General features: G+C 43.0%; 1 protein-coding gene across 1 annotated transcript in view; it reads right to left on the bottom strand.

Moving 5' to 3' along the window:
• The window catches only part of dnah5 (dynein, axonemal, heavy chain 5), a 302,757-nt gene that overhangs the window by 257,632 nt on the left and 22,936 nt on the right, over window positions 1-22,189 (bottom strand). The window contains exons 2-4 of the mRNA XM_078200599.1: window positions 5,362-5,483; window positions 4,963-5,097; window positions 445-529 (exon numbers count right to left, since the gene is read on the bottom strand). Coding sequence (XP_078056725.1) covers window positions 445-529; window positions 4,963-5,097; window positions 5,362-5,483 — 342 coding nt within the window. The remainder of the gene's footprint in view (window positions 1-444; window positions 530-4,962; window positions 5,098-5,361; window positions 5,484-22,189) is intronic.

The following is a 22,189-nucleotide window of genomic DNA, read 5'->3' as shown; positions in this document are numbered from 1 at the left end:
GGCTCAACTTTGGTCATGCCTCCAGTGGTTCAAGTAATGCCTCCAATCCTGCTGATATCATTGTCACATATAAATAATGACCACTTAAAGTGTCACAGGGTAACTAATGCCCTGGAACTGTGCTCTAGCAAAGGGATCATGCATTGTGATAGTTTCTATTGAATCATTATGTTAGAGACTGTCAGACAATTATGTCTAGCCATGAAGCTGTACAATGACAACGACTTCTTATTGAACATGAGAACACTAAGTATTCAAACCTTACTGCTAGGCAACAGCTATCAACAATGTCACTTGGGTGGCTTAAGATAATGCATTGTATAATCAGTAATACAAAGAGAGAACATAAAAATGTTTAATGTTTACCTCTGAATCACTACACAAAGTTATTTAGGAACAGGATTAGTTTACTCTTTAGTTTAATCTTTTATTTATTTTCTTTACCTGTTTCAGTTGGTTCCACTTCTTGATAATAAAACATAAGATGAGGAAGTCCTCTTGCAGCAAAAAATGAATCCATGCGTTCAATCTATAAAATTAAAATAGCCATAGAGGCCTAAAGTGTAACTTGTGAATGAATGCATCAGAGCATTTTCTGAGCTAGGTATTGTCAAACACAATTTTAATGAATGGAAATTCACATTAACTTCAGATAGGAAATAGAGCTTAATAAAGCTTAAATAATTTATATTTGTATTGTCTGTGTTAGAAATAAGGACAGTAAGAAGTCTCACAACACCAGGTTAAAGTCCAACAGGTTTATTTGGTAGCAAATACCATAAGCTTTCGGAGCAATGCTCCTTCGTCAGATGGAGTGGTCTCTGTTCTCAAACAGGGCACAGACACAGAAATCAAATTACAGAATACTGATTAGAATGCAAATCTCTACAGCCAGCCAGGTCTTAAATGCACAGACAATGTGGGTGGAGGGAGCATTCAACACAGGTTAAAGAGATGTGTATTGTCTCCAGACAGTACAGCTTGTGAAATTGTGCAAGTCCAGGAGTCAAGCTGTGGGGGTTACTGATAATGTGACATAAATCCAACATCCCGGTTTAGACCGTCCTCATGTGTGCGAAACTTGGCTATCAGTTTCTGCTCAGCGACTCTGCGCTGTCGTGTGTCGTGAAGGCCGCCTTGGAGAACGCTTACCTGAAGATCACGGGCATTCAGCCTTGGATCTTCAGGTAAGCGTTCTCCAAGGCGGCCTTCACGACACACGACAGCGCAGAGTCGCTGAGCAGAAACTGATAGCCAAGTTTCGCACACATGAGGACGGTCTAAACCGGGATGTTGGATTTATGTCACATTATCAGTAACCCCCACAGCTTGACTCCTGGACTTGCACAATTTCACAAGCTGTACTGTCTGGAGACAATACACATCTCTTTAACCTGTGTTGAATGCTCCCTCCACCCACATTGTCTGTGCATTTAAGACCTGGCTGGCTGTAGAGATTTGCATTCTAATCAGTATTCTGTAATTTGATTTCTGTGTCTGTGCCCTGTTTGAGAACAGAGACCACTCCATCTGACGAAGGAGCATTGCTCCGAAAGCTTATGGTATTTGCTACCAAATAAACCTGTTGGACTTTAACCTGGTGTTGTGAGACTTCTTACTGTGCTTACCCCAGTCCAACGCCGGCATCTCCACATCATTAGAAATAAGGTACAAGTTTAAGCTTAATTTTGTGTGGTAAGAAAGGGTTAATAACTTCAGTTTAGCTTCATGTTAAACAAAAGTGCCTGCAAGTTTGTAGGTTTATTTTCACTTTGAAATTAGCCTGCATTGTAATGAAGGTTTCACGACATTAAACAATGTGTTCAAAAAAATAAGCTGTTGCTTAGCAACTAGAGGCTCACATTGAAAAGCAGAAGCACTTGGGTTCCTGTGTGGTAACTGGAACCAGAGGCAACAATAATTCCACAGCAACTGTTAGAATAGGCAGGCCAATGCACAGAGACAGAAAACCACTTCAAGGTAAAGAAAATTCCACACACTAAGGAAGAGAGGAAATTCCAAAGACTATGAAGTCAAACAAAGTTAAAGTAAGAAGCAGAGACAGGCCCCCAGTTAAAAAGAAGCTGCAAAGCACACAGACCTGGAGACATCAGCTTGCGAGAAACCAGATATCTGAGGTGGCCCTAAGGTTGAAGATGAAGCAATGGCATTCTGTTCAGATAGCTGGATACCAGAGAGGTTCCATGGAAGCTTTAATACATATGGCAATCGAGAGCAAAGGAATACTGAAAGGAGTTGTTGAAATCCTGGATGTGGATGCTTAGTAGAATCCCTACAGTGCAGAAGGAGGCCATTCGGCCCATCAAGTCTGCACCAACCACAATCCCACCCAGGCCCTATTCCTGTTAGCCCACATATTTATCCTGCTAATCCCCCTGATACTAGGGTCAATTTAGCATGGCCAAAAAACCTAACCCGTACATCCTTGGATTGTGGGAGGAAACCAGAGCATCCGGAGGAAACCCACGCAGACACGAGGAGAATGTGCAAACTCCACATAGACAGTGACCTGAGGCTGGAATTGAACCCAGGTCCTGGCGCTGTGAGGCAGCAGTGCTAACCACTGTGCTACCATATCATAGAAGTCATGCAGTGATGTCATCTGAGAGAAAGGTTTGATTTATTATTGTCGCATGCATTGGGATACAGTGAAAAGTATTGTTTCTTGCACGCTATAGAGACAAAACATACCATTCATAGAGTACTTAGGGGAGAAGGAAAGGAGAGGGTGCAGAATATAGTGTTACAGTCATAGCGAGGATGTAGAAAAAGATCAGCTTAATATAAGTAGCTCCATTCAAAAGTCATTCAAAATGGCAGCAGGGGAGAAGCAGGGAAGAGTCGGTTGGTACATGATCTCAGACATTAGTATCTTTTTCCCAACAGAAGAACATGGAAGAGAGTATGTCCGGGGTGCGCGGCTTGGCTGGCTGGCTGGCTGCTTTTCCGAGGCAGCAGGAAGTGTAGATTGAGTCAATGGATGGGAGGCTGGTTTATGTGATGGACTGGGCTACGTTCACAACCCTTTGTAGTTTCTTGCCAGAGCAGGAGGCATACCAAGCTGTGATACATCCAGAAAGCATACGTTCTGTGGTGCATCTGTAAAAATTGGTGAGAGTCGTAGCAGACATGCTGAATTTCCTTAGCCTCCTGAGAAAGTAGAGGCGTTGGTGGGCTTTCTTAACTATAGCAACAGGGTGGAGGGACATCTAGAAACCTGAAGCTCTCGACCATTTCTACTTCATCACCATTGATGTAGACAGGGGGATGTCCTCCACACACTCCTGAAGTTAACTATCTCCTTTGTTTTCCTGACATTGGAGGGGGAGATTATTGTCATCACACCATTTCACCAGAGTCTCTATCTCTTTCCTATACTCCATTTCGTCATTGTTTGTGATCAGACACACTACGGTGGTGTCATCAGCAAATTTGAAAATGGAGTTGGAGCAGAATTTGCATTGCTTGGGAGAAGATTCTAAGGCGCGTCTGTCGAGAGCGGAGATTGGAAACCCTCGTATGAAAGTCAGAGTTCTAATGAGACCAGTTGGCTCACAGTGTGACAAGCATCTGGAGGAATTTGATGAGAAATCCAAGAACTTTGTTTTGGATGGCATCTGTCACTTGGTTTCAGAGTGGTGCTTCTGACCACAGTTTGCTTATTGGTTTACGTAAACTGTGTACTTAGAGAACATTGGAGTATAAGATGTATTTTGTAACTTGTGCTATCCTTACAAATCTGTTTATATCTGTAAAGGTATGGCTGGGGTGAAGGAGTAGTATTGTAATTCAATCTTTCTTGTTTAATAAATTTTTTTTTGGTAAATATTCATCGGCAGTCCTGTGACTCTGCTCACCCACATCTCTAAACAAAAAATAAAAATTAGGATCTACCAAGCTGGGTCTAACTTGTCCAGTAGTAACATCGGCTGAGTTGTAACATTTGAAAAACCATGGATTTGTAATTAAGAAATTGAAAGTAATGTTTATTCCATTAATGATAGAAACGATAGCAGTTCCTCTTCACTCATGTCAAACAAAGGCTTGCATTTCTTTAGCGCCTTTCACAACCTCAGGATGCCCCACTGTGCTTTTCAACAAATGGAGGTACTTTGAATTTTAGCTGAAGAATAGTGTAGTGTGCTGTAGGAAATATGGCAATCAATTCAAACAGAGCAACATCCATGAACAGGAAGAACCAATAAAAATATCCTTGGCTAGAGTTATCAGCAGAAGATTCAGTAAGAAGTACAAATCCACCAAGGGATTGTGGAGAAAAATATATTAGAATCATGAAGACAACTTCAAAAATGTCAAAAAATTTGGGAAGGAGGAAAAAGGAATAAACAAATAAACAAGATACTACATGTCCACTATGGAGGCCTGAGCAAAATGATATATGATGGATACATATATAAAAGCTTTTGCAGAGATATTGTATCTTAAGCACAATTTGTAAAAGTGTAGATAGGTAGTATTGCAAATATTTATGGACTAGAAATTTGCCTGTTTTACAAGCTGTGTTCAGTAAAAGGTGGCCAAACTAACTTGCAACCTAACCAATTTCTTCCCACGACTCCTCTGCAGCTCTTGAAGACCACTGCCGGCTCCCATTTACTCCCTGCCTCTCCTGACTGCTTTTCTCCCCTCCCTAGGCGATAATGACTAAAAATTGAATTCCGGTTCTCCAGTGAGCTGCCAGTAAAGGAGGGCCTGGGCGTCAATATCGGGTGGGCTTTGAATGTTAGATCTTTTACCTTTCATTAGAAGATATATAATATTACTATCTTATATCAATTGTGAGATATGTTATTTAGATATATTTGCTGCACTGATGAAAAGAAGTATTTTGGCTGCAAGACTGTGGTAAACATCAAAAATCATATTCCAGATCTTATTGTTGTTGTCAGCCTAAAACATTTCAATAATGCTTTGGTTTACCTGGGAACCTTCCAGAACGGCATCCTCCACCTCAGCTTTCTCCAGTCCAAGACATGAGGCCACAACCTCCAAAATGTAGTCATGTCTACCGTCCAACTGAGCCCTTTTGGCTTCTCTTTCCTCTTTTAGCTTTTGCTGCAAGAAATATAGCTTTACAATTACAAATCTTGAAAATAAAACCAAAATGTTTCTTAAATGTGTAATGCCATTCTTTTCCTGGGGGTTTTGAGGTCCTTGTCGACATGAGAGCGAAGTGGCGGAAGAAGCACATGCGCAGGCTGAAGCGTAAAAGGCGAAAGATGAGGCAGAGGTCCAGGTGAACGACTGCTGAAGATGCAGTACTGACCAGGCTTTGTTAAATCTTACATGGCAAATGGACTCTGACGCTTCTGTTTATACATCTTTTTCTAAGACCATCCGTTTAGAGGCACCTCGGATGCTGGTCATGAGAAGATCTTGTACATTGATCTGTTGTGGTACTGTGCCTTTATGTACAGTAGTTGCAAAATAAAATGGGAAAACTAAAAAAAAAGGTTGCATGATTATAACTAACTGATTACTTTGATGCCAGAGTGGCACTGTGGTTAACACTGCTGCCTCACAGCGCCAGGGACCCAGGTTCGATTCCCGGTTTGGGTCACTGTCTGTGCGGAACTTGCACGTTCTCCCTGTGTCTGCGTGGGCTTCCTCCAGGTGCCCCGGTTTCCTCCCACTGTCCGAAAGACATGCTGGTTAGGCGCATTGGCCATGCTAAATTCTCCCTCAGTGTACCCAAAGTGTGGCGACTAGGGGATTTTCACAGTAACTTCATTGCAGTGTTAATGTAAGCCTACTTGTAACACTAATAAATAAACTAAACTTAAAACATGTCCTACAGAAGCTGCATATACTAATTCAAAATTACAGTAAAATTTGCAAGTCTCCTGATTTGAGTTAATCCACAAACATCTTGCTGGATCTGAAGCATCGACTATTTTACAGAAGCGATAATTGTTTGGTGTTGTCAAAGGGAATTTAGAATAATTTGGGATTAAAAGAGTATTAGATCAGGGAAGATTGGATCAGAGTGAAAAGAGCATTGAGAAGTTACAAAGTGCCCGAAAAATACTGTTTGCATAGGAGCACCTATAACTACTGTTAGAGAATTTAGACATAGTATTTTTGAAAACATATTCTGTATTAAAAGCATAGACCTTGGTTAATAACACAATGCTCTAAGGCATGATGGGACATAGTTAAGTAAAAAGAACGACATTCTTCAGAACAATGCAGCTACTGAGCAAAGAGAAGAGCAACTCTTATCAAGGGCCAGACAGTTCTAATGAATAGGATATTCACTAACCAAGGACACACCAGGGGTCCCATACAGTTCTGATGAATAGGATATACATTGCACCAGGTACGAGGGTCTGGAAAGTGTCAGGTGACTGTGAGAAAGACTCTTAAGGTTCACAAACTGATCACGTAGTCCCATGCTGTCAGAGGGTAAATGTTATTAGCAAAGGTAAAAAATCTATACTAATAATGATTGGTTCATACCCAACTAGGGTGAGCAATAGCTTTCGGAAATTGTATAATCATAGTACTGAGAGTGATTAATTTCAGAGTACATTTGGAACTGCCCCAAATCTCTCTCCCTCGTATGTTGACCAAGCTTGGAAAATAAAGAAACATCTTTTACCAGAGTACTTGTCTCCACGAGCCTTTGTGTCAGCTGAGCCATAATTAAGAAGAGGAATCCCGCACATGAAAGCCAGCTTAATACATAGGGTGGAATTTTACTGCCACTTTATGCCCGTTTTGCAGCAGAAAAATGTCGTAAAATCGGGCGTAAAGCGGCTAGTGCGATTTTCGGGACCAGCACAATTTTACGACACCTAGAATTCCGGCGTGGTCAGCTTCTCGCCGGAAATGGGCTAGAGGCTGATTAATTTATTTAAATTGATTAAAATTGTGTTTTGCGTGTGTTTAGCGAGCCCGGCACTATCATCCGGGCACATTTGTCTTTATGGCCTCGCTGGGACAGGTTCTCTCTGGCAAGGAAAACACCTGCTCCCTCTGAAAGGGGAAGCAGTCGTGTTGGCCTCGCCAGTGGTACCAGCGGCCATTGAGGCCCCCGAGGAGGCCAAATACAAGACGGGGGTGGCCCTTAGGCAGTGCCAGACTCGCATTGCCATCCTGGCACCTGGGCAATGCCCACCTGGGACCTGCGCAATGCCAGCCTGGGCAGTTTAGGGGCTGGGGATTGTGGCGGGCGGGGCCATGATCGCTCTGGGCAATGGGGCCTGCATTTCGAGTCGCTGGCCTCTGCGATTGCGGGGGGAGGGGGGAGGAGTGGTTGCTGTTTGAGGCTGCTGTAGTAGCAGGGGCCTGACAGCTCTCTGTTTGTCAGACCCCTGCTACTGTTAATGCACATGTGCAGCATCAGAGGTCTGCACATGCACAATACCTCCCTCTACAGGTTGTCTGGTGAGTTAAGCCCCACCCATAGCATCTTCTGGCCAGAAACAGTCTGGTATAGATTTTTTACCTTTGCCAATAACATTTACCCTCTGACGTCCAAAATTTCAGAGACAGAGTGCATAAGATTACGCCTGAAAACCTGCCCAAAAAAACAGATCTGTAACTCTCCCGTTTACAGACTATGACTAGCTGGACACTGAGAAAAAATCTCGTAAAACTCCACCCATTGAGCCCCATTTTGATTCTAAGTGATGGGCGGACTTGAAACTGGGAGAGTTTCAGATCCGACTTTTAGGCCCATTCTGAGGCATCTCCTAACGCACTCTGCCTCCAAAAATATCAGCGAGACCGAATCGCGCTGCACAAACCTGTGGGTGGGGCTTAATGCACCTGAAACCGTGCAGCTCCGGTTGGCGCCTCCAATTGCGCATACGCAGAAAACAAATGCTGCTCCCATGCCTAATCCCTCCTCAGCCGGATAATGCCTCCCCCTGGCCCCCACAGATATTGCCCCATCCCCACAACATTAATGACCCCTTATCCCCCCACTCCTCAGCCACTCAGACCACTCATGGGCTCCTCCCCCTCTTTACCCCCACTGATCACAGGCAGAATGGCAGCAGACCACCCTCCTCCCCCCCCCCCCCCCCCCCCCCACTGATCTCAGCCACAGTGGCAGTGGACCCTCTTTTCACCCCCCCACTGATCTCAAGCAGAGAGCCGTCGGACGCTTAAATGGCCGTCGCACCCGTTTTGGGCGCGGTCCCAATCGCAGCCATTTTCTGGCCTTGGTAAAGGGGGAAGTGGTGCGGAGGCAGGCACGGGTTGCACTACTCGCCTCACGTCCGACTTTACGAAGTTTTCAAGTCCGAAAGCGGGCGCAACGTGATGGTAAAATCGGGCCCATAGTCTCTGAAAATGCTCCCATAGGTGTTTAGATGATGCTCCTCACTAATAGCTACAGAATAAGCAATAAAATTGCCAACTTCTAAAATAAACAGATTTGTCAATCCTTACTTTAGAATTCAGGGTGCACGCGTGTTAAAGTACCTTCATCCAGCAGGATGACAAAATCACCATAACCATATATTGTAGTGTGTCCAAATGGTCGATTTGATGCATCTAGTGTGTGGGTTGTAATGACTTTAACGAGACCACAATGTGGACCTCTTCGAATAAAAGCTCCCAGATTAAGGCAGTAATGGCTTGTCCAATTAGGGAGCCGTCCATGTGTACATAAGATGTAGTGTCAGGGTTACCGGCACTCTGGGTTTATACCCGCCTGAACATTGCTTATTATGTATATAAATCTCAATTTGGTGAAGGGGCACTAGCCTCAGAGGACTTACTTCACGGGTGAAGAGAGTTAGCATGCTTTCCACTTTTGCATGCCAGTTTGCTTCTCATTTACAACCTACACTGCTGGCCAGCAGAAATGAGAAAAAGAGAGCCAAATGTGCAAGACTCTCCCTGTCAGTCTGTAATCTCTCCATCAGCAAGCCCTCAGCTGTGCCTCCTTGTGGCAAATCATGGAAACTGGGTCCTTCGCAGCCCCAGGCTAAAGCTTCAGAGGAGCTCAAAACTCTGGTCCCAAGACATGCAGTGCAGGTCCACAATCATGTGGGCATGCCCTGGCACTCATGAAACAAACTCCCAGCTCTGGGTGAATAGCTCCACCATCTGTGGATATCCCGAGAGAGTTGAATGCTAAAGAAGTAAACTGTCAATAAATCTAGACTGGAGTCCAAAGATAGACTGATCTTACCAAAAACACCTTCAACCAAGCTGGTGCCAGATGTACTTTGCATTCCTTTGGACTCCTTACTTCGGAGGCAAAGAGAGGTTGAAAGGGGAATCCTTACATTTGGGAGTCCAGAGTCACCTTATGTTTTGCCCAATCTGATGCCCTGGAGTGGACAACCCAGTTTTGCTGCAGAGCATTAACACAACACGGGAAATAGAAGCTACTGGTGATAAGCCCAACTCAATTAGAATAGAAGACAGGTGTTATGGGCTGTCTCTACGGTGGAAGAGACCAAAGCATCCCACTGGTCAGCCACCACCCACCTTAAGTCAAGCAGCCCTCGTCAGTGCAAACCTGCCACAGTCCATCTGCTTCATTGGGTGCTTGGAAGTCTCTGCTCAACAAATGGATGGAATGCATTTCACTTGGTAGACAAACGAAAAGAAAGAGGATGTCAACTCTTCAACTGGCAAGCTAAAATGTCACAATCATGTGTATAGGATTAACAGACAACTAGCAGCTGGTCAATAACATATGCAAGACAGCTGATCAGTTAACCTCAAGAGTATCTATGCTCTAACATCAACCTCTGTAGTGAATCCTGTTCTCTGAGGAGCTTGAAACTGTGATCAGCGGAATTCTTCAGATAGAACATCTTTACCTACTGAGCTATTTCAATGCAAGAGTGGGTGTGGGCCAGGAAGCCTGGCCCTCCTGCCTTGGATATCTGGTCTGGGAGAGATACATAAGAATGGACAAAGACTATTTGAACTTTGCTACTATCATGAGCTTTAAATAACTAACACCTTCTTTCAAAACAAACAGTGTCACAAGACGCCCTGAAGACATCTAAAATCGGGACATTGGCACGAGTTAAATCTGATCATCACCATACATGGCTTTGTGAACAGCGTTCTCAAAATATGCAGCTACCGTAGTGCTGACTGTGATACAGATCACTCCTTGGTATACACCAGAGTTAGGTGTTAAATTCAAAGCACAAATGCCATCAGCCATGCTGCCTATAAAAAGCAGTCGTTTCAGCTTAACAGGCACTCTCCAACATCCCCACGGTGCAGAAATGAAATAGAACCATAGAACCATAGAAAATTACAGCTCAGAAACAGGCCTTTTGGCCCTTCTTGTCTGTGCCGAACCATTTTATGCCTAGTCCCACTGACCTGCACTTGGACCATATCCCTCCACACCCCTCTCATGGAACATAATTCAAGACACTTTCAACAATACCACACTTTCAACATATAGGAAATACAAGCAGAAAAATGCTGATTAGTTCAAGGCTAACTTCACTGTAATGGCAACAGTCATTGAAACCAAATAATCCATTCCCATTAATTATAAGATCTGAGTGAGAATACTTAGAATGCACTACGAGTTGCTCGAAGTAAGTCCCACAGACTGCTGGAATCTGCATCAACGACTACTGGATACAACTTCCAATAAAATCAGACATCTAGAACTAGAACAGAACTTTCCCTTCTGTTCCTATATGGGTGGCATGGTGGGACAGTAGTTAGCAACTGCTGCCTCACAGTGGCAGGAACCCAGGTTCAAATCCCAGCTTGGTCACTGTCTGCATCTTCTCCCCGTGTCCGCATGGTTTCCTCCGGGTGCTCCGGTTTCCTCCCACAGTCCGAAAGATGTGCTGGTTAGGTGCATTGCCCATGCTAAATTCTCTCAGTGTACCCGAACAGGCGTTGGAGTGTGGCAACTCAGGGATTTTCACAGTAACTTCATTGCAGAGTTAATGTAAGCCTACTTGTGACATTAATAAATAAACTTAAGATGTAATTTTCATAACTGTCCAATTATTTCACTTTTAAGCTGACTTCTGCTCTCTTTCATAAGAACATAAGAAATAGGAGCAGGAGTAGGCCATCTAGCCCCTCGAGCCTGCCCCGCCATTCAATAAGATCATGGCTGATCTGAAGTGGATCAGTTCCACTTACCCGCCTGATCCCTATAACCCCTAATTCCCTTACCGATCAGGAATCCATCTATCCGTGATTTAAACATATTCAACGAGGTAGCCTCCACCACTTCAGTGGGCAGAGAATTCCAGAGATTCACCACCCTCTGAGAGAAGAAGTTCCTCCTCAACTCTGTCCTAAACTGACCCCCCTTTATTTTGAGGCTGTGCCCTCTAGTTCTAGCTTCCTTTCTAAGTGGAAAGAATCTCTCCACCTCTACCCTATCCAGCCCCTTCATTATCTTATAGGTCTCTATAAGATCCCCCCTCAGCCTTCTAAATTCCAACGAGTACAAACCCAATCTGCTCAGTCTCTCCTCATAATCAACACCCCTCATCTCTGGTATCAACCTGGTGAACCTTCTCTGCACTCCCTCCAAGGCCAATATATCCTTTTGCAAATAAGGGGACCAATACCGCACACAGTATTCCACCTGCGGCCTCACCAATGCCCTGTACAGATGCAGCAAAACATCTCTGCTTTTATATTCTATCCCCCTTGCGATACAGGCCAACATCCAATTTGCCTTCTTGATCACCTGTTGCACCTGCAGACTGGGTTTTTGCATCTCATGCACAAGGACCCCCAGGTCCCTTCTGCACAGCAGCATGTTGTAATTTCTTTCCATTTAGATAATAATCCAATTTGCTATTATTTCTTCCAAAGTGAATAACCACTTGAACATAAAATACAAGTACACTGCTACATTTCAAGAGTCAACACCACAATCTAAGCTCTGGATGTTAATATAAGATTCATGGTTTGCTATCATTCCCATTTAGCTGTTTTTATAATGCTAGGGAGGATTCTTGCCTAATTTTCCTTGTTCCCTTTCTGCCTACTGTGGTTTTACCTCATGCTGTTGATGTGGAAACATGTGCTCACTGAAGAATTAACTACTGCACTATAATGATCTGCAAGGTAATTAGTCAAATCTACATTAAAACATCAGAAAAAAGATACACTAAAATGCTGTTTGTTTTGCAGAAGAATAGAGATAAGCTCCTTATTTTTACCACCAGTTTAAATTACTGGTACAAAACTTTAAGCTTTGTGTTAACTACATGCTTTCAAAGCTGTTAGGTGTTTGATATAAGTGTAGGGTGTGACTCACCACCCCCAACCCTTTGTCTTATGTTTCCCTGTTTCAGACATTTCCATATAAACAATGATTCAGCTATCACTTTTAACAACCATTGATATCCACTGTGTGGTACCACATGAGATTCGAAAGATAGCTGTTGTTGAAGAAGCCTGTGATTGATCATTCGTTTGTACTTCCTGTTGTGAAAAAAAATGCAACCTGCAGAAAAGCTTGCTCATGCAGTGTTCCATCAAAAACACCTGATAAGCACTAAATTCTGCAGCACTTAGCTGGTTTATTATTGTTCCAGGACTACATTTTCATTTTCAATAATTAAACCATTTCTGGCTATTGATGGCAAGGCAAATGAATAGTGGCTGTCAAATTGTTGCCATTTTGTGATATTTCTTTGTTTAAAATCAGTTCCTTTTTGCCTTGGTTCAGTCGAGTTTACAAATAACAGTTGCAGTGAAAGCAACTGTTTCACTCCCAGCTTGATAGATGCACTGTCTGATCCACATTGGATTGTGTTCCATCCAGTATCAAACAACTAATATATTTTGAGTTACCGATTCAATCAAAATCGCTAATAATGTAATTAGAACTTAGTAAATGGGTTTGAGACCTAAATGGACATGCAAACAGTTCAAAGATTCCCAAATCAACAGCAAATTATTGAACCTTTTAACAAGAACAGGGTAGTATGTTGCAATAACATTGCTGCTTAGTAACAGAGAGAAGTCAATAAATTATCAGAAACAAAGCCTCCCACAAATATCTGATCCTTATCCCTGACGCACTGCTTGTCACAATAAGGTGGGTGTTGGCTGCAAGAAACTGCAAGTTGGAAAAGCACATCAACACTAAAGTAAAATTTTAGGCAGACAGGCATAGAGGCCAATGCCACAAATAGCAGTCAAGTCATTAGCATCAAACTGAATTTAGAAACACTAGGAGGCCATAACTGCATTAGTGTTTCATGGTCTAATGCTCACATTTATCCTTTAACCACATGAAAAACATCATCTGGTTAGTGATTTCAATGTTGTTGTAAAATTTGTGATTTAATTTTCCCACATTCCAACATTGACTACACTTCAAATGTACTTAATTGGCTGTAAAGCACTTTAAGACATCCTGAGGTTGTGAAGGGCACGATATAAATGTATTCTTTTTTTTTAAACCAAACAGCTATTAGGGAATTCTAAAGCAGAGTTCAAATTACATCAACATGAGGTTAGGATATTCCTATGTCAACATCAGAGTATCTAGCAAAAAAACGAATCGCCCATACCATTCAAAAATCTGCTCCAATCACTGTCACACTGTTGTCCTCTCCCTGTCCAACTATTTATGATTCACCAATGAATCAAGATACTAAGTGTTGATAAACTATTCAACTTCAGAAGCATCACAATTTAATATAATACTGCGCACATCTGATAGCTGCAGATATTCTTGATAACCAGAGATCACAGGACAGTGATAAGGAATGGAAATAGCATATTTTTCTTTCCAAATTGGGACATGGACCACAAACCAAATCTGGGATGTTCTCAAACTTTCTAATTTTATCTACTTACTAACTTAAGTAGCTGAGCAGGAGATCAGTTCATCTTCCTTTCCTGCACTGTTATGCATTAGAAATTGCCCCAATAGTAATCTTTAACATTTGAATTGTTAAACATTGAAAAGAATGGAGGCAGTTAAAGCATAACTTGTTCAAAATGGGACTTATTTCCAAAATGAAATGGAACACAGTTTAAAAAAAAGTGATAGTGAAACATTTTAAAGATTTTTTTAAAAGGGAAAAGGATTACATAAATTTGTTGGATTCAATTAGCATTGGAAGATGAAATAAAATTTAATTTCACATTTAAAAAAATGAATAGAACAGAAAATAGAACTGGAGGAAAAATGCAAACATGAATCAGTTTTTGTTTCATTAAAATTGTATTTAAGGTTGTGTTAACATGAGCACCGTAATATAAGTATTTGTCTTCACATCCCAATGTATAAGCTGAAAACTTATAAAACCTGAGGCAGAGTCATTTCCCTCAGTTTCCTGAGGGTTAAAATTATGGTAAATGCAAAATTAGATCTTCTGCAACTTGTTCCCTAATAACTGGTTACATTAATAGTTTTACTTATATAAAGTTATGTTAATATTTAAATTCACATTGGAAAATTAATTCCACAACAAATACCCTTACTGCATAATGAGCAGTTTTCTTCTAGGCAGTAAATATCATGAAAGATCTGCTTCCTAGGAAGGATTGATGTTCTGTCTGATAAAAATCTGTTATATATAATTCAATGCAAAATAGAGGAATGATAGAGTCATGTAACCTGCTCTGAATTCTACCTAACAACAAGCCTGGATGCCTTGAACACTCTGGGAACAAGAGGGACTCAAATCAAGAGACTTGCTAACAATGTGCAAGACATTCAAATTGTAGACAATGGCAAGAGCATCTCTGCTGACTGTGGGTAGACTGTTGGTCTGCAAGTCTCACAGTGGTGTTAGGAATGTTAAGGAATGTTAGGAATGAAGTATAAATAGTTATACTTCAAACTGTCTATTTAATTCAAAGCTAGAATGGAGTTGGGGATATAGAGAATAATCAGTTGACATTCCTACCTGGATAGGAAAAGGCCAATGTGATTGAGAGAGAGGGCACGCAGGAAGATAAAAGCAGCCAATCCTGATCCTATTGATCCCATGCAGAACATGGGTAGGAGCTCATGCTCAGTTGAAGAGACTGAGTTCATAAGGATTGAAAGGAGGTTGGAAGATTTCCCTAGCTTGGGCTAGAGAGAAAGAATCTCCAGTGTAATCCTCACAATGAGACTCAGTTCTGGGATCAGAGGTTACCTCACAAGGAAAGGAAAAAGCAAGCAGGCCACCTGGAGTGGAGAATAACTTTGGAATAATTCTGTAAGAATAAAGGGACAGTATAAGGGGCAGCACGGTGGCACAGTGGTTAGCACTGCTGCCTCACAGCGCCAAGGACCCGGGTTCAATTCCGGCCTTGGGTCACTGTCTGTGCAGAGTGTGCATGTTCTCCCCATCGGTGTGGGTTTCCTGGGTGCTCCAGTTTCCTCCCACAGTCCAAACGATGTGCTAGTTAGGTGCATTGGCCGTGCTAAATTCTCCCTCTGTGTACCCGAACAGGCGACTAGGGGATTTTCACAGTAACTTCATTGCAGTGTTAATGTAAGTCTACTTGTGACACTAATAAATAAACTTAAACTTAGTAGAAAGTATAATATGGTGGGGAATTGTTGGTCATGTTCAAAGACATATGGGGAATTGCTTCTGAAGCTTTAAGTGCAAGTTGCTTTCAGTTTGTTTTTTGCAGCAAAGGTTTTAAAACAGGAAATCTTGTCATGTGATCCTTCCAGTCAGTCACTGAAAATTCAGATATCGTTTTTAAAAGTTATCTGTCTCAATGGTGGTTGTAACATTTTTATCTATTAAGTGTCAACAGTAACAAACCCAGCAACGCAGAAGCATTTTAACTTCCTTATTCTTGTTTAGATATAATACAAACCAAACAACTGATTACTGTCTTCAAGGAGAAGGCCTAATTATAATTAAAATCCAATATGAATTGAAGTATGGGTCATACTTCAACATAAAGGGCCCGATTTTACCAAAACTTCTCGCCCGTTTTCGGGCGCGAAATGGCGGTAAAGTTGGGCATCGGGCCTATGCCGCGATCCGCACCCGATTCCTAGCGGATCGCGCCTTTACCAACGGCTGATTCGGGCGCCGTTCCGGTGCGCATCCAAATTGGTCGGCGCGACGATTTAAATGCATTTGCATGCATTTAAATCGACTTAATGAAGCGCGCTCCCAACTTTACCATCAATTCCCCCTTTAACAGCGTTCGGCCCAATTCGCGTCCGCGTCTTTACTGACCTGATAAATAAAAGTCCAACCTGTACTTTTATTCAGCAGGGGAATCGCCGAGGCCCACCCTTTGTGGACAACCCCTCTAACCACCTCGGCAAACCCCCCCTCCTCCCAGATCGGACCCCTCTGGGAGGCAGCCCCCCCCCCCGGCAGAGCACACTCCGAACCTACCTCGATCGTGGTCTCCCTCCACCATCCTTCCCGCTCACCTTCAGTCCTTCGACAGCCTGCAGCACATTCCTGGACACTGACTTCGAGCCACGGCTGAAGTGACCGGGCTTCACACAGGTCGGCTGGTGTCTGCCGGAGGAGGGAGGGGCGGGCCCAGTTGGAACTCTGGTGTGGGCGGGGGGACGGTGCGGTGGGTGGGTGGGGGGGGGGGGGGGGGTGGGGGGGGTGGGGGGTGTGACGGATCATCCCCTGAGGGAGGAGAGGGGGTGTGACGGATCATTCACTGATACAGTACCAGCCACAGCCATCTCTCCCGCTCTCTCGCACCTGCAGGGTAGAGTAATCTGTGGCTGGTAGTGTACCAGTGATGGTGACAGGAGGGATCGGCCGCAGACACGCAGCGGAACCCCCCTCCAACCAGAGGATGAGACGTCACACCCCCTCTTCACCCCCCCAGGGGATGATCCATCACACCCCCTCTCCCCCCCCCCCCCCCCCAGAGAATGATAAGTCACACCCCCTCTCCCCCCCCCAGGGAATGATAAGTCACACCCCCTCTCCCCCCCCCCAGAGAATGATAAGTCACACCCCCTCTCCCCCCCCCCCCAGGGAATGATAAGTCACACCCCCTCTTCCCCCCCTCCAGGAATGAGATATCACACCCCCTCCCCCCCCACCCCACCCCCGCCGGAGGATGAACGGCAGAGAGGCTCTCTCCGCTCTCTGCTTTTTGTTTTGCGCCTGGGCGCGTTCTGTCAGATTCCGGCAGCGCTAAGCCCCGCCCACCGGACCGGCGCCAGAAAAAGCGTATGGGCGCGCTGGAGCGTGGCCTCCGGGCTCGGATCTATTTGACGCCCGCACCCGGCACTCAGTCTCTAAATGGTAACATCGGGCCCAAATAGCCAATAATTTTAATGACTGCATTGATGATGTAACTATCCAGTAAACACCATTAATGGTTGAGTAAATTGATCACTACAAGATATGAATGCTTCCGCACAGATATTCATAAAACTTCAACTTTCACAATCTCAGGAAATTCCAAAGTACTGTGGCACTAATGAAGTACTGCACATTTATAGTGTAGTCACTGTTATAATGTAGGAAACACGGCAGCCAATTTACACGTAGCAAGTTCCCACAACAATAATGTGGTAATGACGAGAATGCTTTTGTGATGTTGACTATGGGGATAACTCCCCTGCCCTTCTTCAAAATAGTGCTATGAGACATCTCATCCAAAAACCAGTATCTCCAACAGTGCAGCACTCCTTCAGAATAACCCTCAGAATAACACAAGAGCGTTTTACACTCCAAGTCCTGGAGTGGGACTTAAATCCACAAAACTCTAACTCAGAAGCAGCTTGCTATCAACTGAGTCATAGCTGGCATTTTAATTTGAATATAATAGAATCATAGAATGATCCTGTACAGAAGGAGGCCATTCAGTCCATCATTCCTGTACTGGCTTTGAAAACTATTCATTAGTCCTACTACTCATACCGTTTCTCCATAGCCCTGCATTTTTTTCCACTTCAAGTTTTCATTCAATTCCCTTTCGAACATTATAATTTAATCTGTTTTCATTGCTCTTTCAGGCAGTGTATTCCAGATAAAAATTCTGCTGATCTTGCTTCTGGTTCTTTTGACAATTACCTTAATTCTATGTTCTCTGCTCATTGACCTTTCTGCCCCAGCAAACAGTTAATTAAAATCCTTCATGAATTCAAATACCTCCATTATACATCACTTTAACTCCAATGCAGTATGAGGGAATCCTGCACTGTCAAATGTGCTATCTCCCAGATGAGCCATTAAACCGTGACCCTCAGTTGCCTGCTTGGTTGGATGTCAAAGCTCCCATGGCACATCCTGCGGTGTCCTGACCAATATTTGTCCCACAATCAACTTCACAAAAACAAATTATCTGGTCATTCTCACATTGCTGTTTGTGGGAGATTGCCATGTGCAATTTGGCTGCTGCATTGTCAAGTATTTCATTGTTTGTGAAGCACTTTTGTGACATCCAGTAGTCATGAAAATGCTTTCTTAATGCAAGTCTTTAGGTGGATGTTTTTCATTTTTAGACAGCGTGACGCCGCAGACAGGAAAGACAGCGTGGAAGCCATCAGCCCCAAACCATATTTTTAATTATTAAAAATAAATTAAGGGGCTGGTCCCACAATATTACACTGGTATTCACACTCTGATTGAGACTGCCCCACCAGCAACTTAGTTCAAGAGACCGGAGCACCCAACCTCACAACCGATCCAGAAAAATAAAAGTCTAAGTCCCCTGTACCCCTCCCCCCCCCCCTCCCCCCCGGCCAAAAAACAGAACAGATCCCAGACCTCCCTAACGGATTTGCCCCCAGCATGACCCTCTCCCTCCAGAGGATCTATTCACCCGCTCATCTTTAACAGGTTCTGGTCACCAGATGCACGCCGTGAGGGACCTGTCAGGATTTACATTGGTTGTCCTCATGGTGATGTCAATGGACAATCTAATGGGCGTGGGGGGACCATCAGGCATAAAGGCCTGATAATGATATTTAAATGAATTCAAATGAGCATACTGACACTCAATGTTGGGATTCCTGTTACGACATTGTCCCTGCCCCGTGCCAATCAGAACTGGAAATCCCACTGGTGTAAACCACGTTTTGGGACTCCACAGAATTTCCTGTTCCCGATCCTGCCCCCACTTTGTTTCTTTTGCTTTATTATCTGTTCCAAGAAACACAGTTTCTCTGATAGCTTCATGCAAGCAGGTGCCATGCTCCCACCAACAGTCTTCTCTACACTCACTCCCATGCCTGCTTGCCATCTTTCCTAAGATGTGGATGCCCAGAATTGGACTCAATTCCCCAACTAGGAGTTAACCAGTAATTTACAAAAGGTTTAGCATGAAGTATTGGCTTTTGTACTTTTATGCCACCATTCACAGAGCAAAAGATCCTGTAATGAAAACAGACAATTCTAGGAATACTTAGCAGGAGAGAGAAACAACTTTAGCGTTGAGTCCAATATGACTTCTTCAGATCCCCATAAGCTTTTTAACAGCTTCTGGTGCCACTTTCAAAGACATGTGTACATACGCTCCCAAGTTTCTTGATTCCTGTACCCCTTTTAAAATTTATCATTTAGTTTACAAGGGAGGGCATGGATGAGGAATTCAGATATAGAGTTCATAAAGATAACATGGTAAGTAATAAATCCAGCAGCGAATTTAAGACAAGCTTCTTTAATCTGAAAGTGGTAGAATATGGATTTGGTAACTAGCATAGAGGAATTTAAGAAGCAGCTAGATAAAAAAGTGAGGGAGAAATGAGTAGAGGATAAGTTAATAGGATTGAGAGGATGTTTGCACAGATCATAAACACCAGCATAAATCCGTTGGACTAAATGGCCTGTTCCTACAAATATTACCTGTTATTGTATGTATAGTCTCTCCACAACGTTTCTACCAACATACTTAATACATTTCTCTCCATTAAATTTTACTTGCAGTGTATCGCCTATATCACAAGGTTGGGTCTGCCCTCCCAAAGTCTGTTACTATCCACCTCACTGTCTATGACATTTCCAAGTTTCAAGTCACCAGCAAACTTTGAAATTATACCTTGTACACTCATGTCCGGGCCATCAACATATATATTTTTAAAAACAGCAGTTCTCATATCAACTCCCATGGGGCAGCATTGAGGAGTATATTGTCCTCCAGGCTAAAAAAAACTATTCACTTTTTTCTGTACCAGAGCCAATTTTGTATCCATGCAACCACTTTCCTTTTAATCCCATGGGCTTAATTTTGCTAACAAGACAATATGGTACCTTGTTAAACATTTTTTTAAAAGCCCATGTAGACAACATCAACTGCATTCAGCAATCAAGTTTATCAAACACAATTAGCCTTTAAATAATCTTAATTTTATACAGGCTGTCATTTATTAACCCATACTTTTTCCAAGCATCCATTAATTTTATTTTGGATTATTGTCCCTCAGTTTCCACAGCACTGATGTTAGGCTGACTGACCTGTATTCAAACATTAAAATGTAGCACTCCAAAGTGAAATAGTGGAGCTCCCACCTGCAGAGAGTAAATTCTGCTACCACCTATCAAAGAACAGTGTGTCCAACAGCTTTATTTATGAAAAAGTGCTAAGCGTTATTCATCAACTTTGAAACATTCAAGTTTGGCATCAAACATCAAACAAGCCTAGACTTGCCGAGTGGAGGAACTGTGACGAAAAGTAGTAAATAATCACCCTATGCCATCAGCACATTGTATTAAGTTTCTAAGTTGACAATATGCCAGAGATAAGAGGGGTAACTTTAGGGTGATTTAGAAGGGAATTGCGCTTGCATATTGTAGTTTTAGTTTAACTTTTGTTTTAACTTCTGTTGCAACATTGAATTCAATGATTTATAATCATATGCAATTACAGCCACTGCTACATTCAGATAAAGCCAGTCATCAGGGAAACAGAAAATCAATGCGAGGCACAATGCCTAATTTTCTCCAGCAACAGTCCGAGTAGACGCCAATGATTACAGCTACACAAGAAAACAATTGCAAATTGCAAAACTTTGGACAGCAGCCTCTTGTACTGAGATGCTGAATTGAAAGAACACTGTTTCTAAAAATACATTTTGCAATAAAAACAGGAAGTTTTAAAGTTAAAGAAAAACTTAAGAAATGCTGGAAATACTCAACAGGTCTGGCTGAAACACCAACTTTGTTTCTCCCCCCAATTTTTTTATTCTTTTAAGTGATGTGGGCATTCCAACTGGGCCAGCATTTATTGCCCATCCCTAATTATCTTTGAGGGGGCAGTTATGAGTCAACCACATTGTTGTGGCTCTAGAGTCACATGTAGGCCAGACCAGCCAAGGATTGGTTTAGCTCAGTTGGTTGGACAGCCAGTTAGTGATGCAGACTGACGCCAACAGCACAGGTTTAATTCTTGTGCCGCTGAGGTTACTCATGAAGGCCCATCTCCTCAAAGGGGAGAGCAGTCTACGGTCATCTGGGACTATGGCAACTTTTCTTACTTTAGACCAGGCAGGTGGTACAGTGGTTAGCACTGCTGCCTCACAGCACCAGGAACCCGGGTTCAATTCCAGCCTTGGGCTATTGTCTGAGTGGAGTTTACATTCTCCCCATGTCTGCGTGGTTCCTCCAGGTGCTCCAGTTTCCTCCCACAGTCCAAAGATGTGCAGGTTAGGTGGATTGGCCATGCTAAATTACCCTAGTGACAGGAGGATTAACAGGGTAAATATGTGGGGTTATGGGAATAGGGCCTGGATGGGATTGTGGTCGCTGCACACCCGATGGGCCGAATGGCCTCTTTCTGGACTGTAGGGATTCTATGATTCTATGAAGGGTGGCAGATTTCCTTTCCTAAAGGACATGATGGGTTTTTACAAGAATCAACAATGGTTTCATGGTCATTATTTCATGGACTTATTTCCAGCATTTTCTGTTTTTATTTCAGATTGTGGCATTTTGTTTTTATATCTATTTTGGAATTAGCTAAATTTGTGGTAGTTCATTGAGGCCTATCATCAGGCCTGATGTAGAGTGGTGCCCCTCAAGCTATCGAACCACTTGTCTCTTTCCAACAGAGAGAGATGATCATGGTTCCTCATGGGCCAAGTGGCCTAATTCTGCTCCTTTGTCTTATGGTCCATTGGACTGTGGCTAATTACAATTACAAATTAGTTTATCCAGTAAGGAAAATACCGGTGATTATTCTGAATAATTAGTTATTCAAGTATTCAAAATAGAGACATGAACAACATGCCCTCTTTTAAAAAAGGGTACTACGGCAAGGTAAGAAGTCTCACAAC

Source organism: Mustelus asterias, chromosome 2 (assembly GCF_964213995.1).
Source record: "Mustelus asterias chromosome 2, sMusAst1.hap1.1, whole genome shotgun sequence".
NCBI classification, from domain to species: Eukaryota; Metazoa; Chordata; class Chondrichthyes; order Carcharhiniformes; family Triakidae; genus Mustelus; species Mustelus asterias.
The sequence above is the reverse complement of the archived record's forward strand: the minus strand, read 5'-3'. Positions and strand labels throughout refer to the sequence as shown.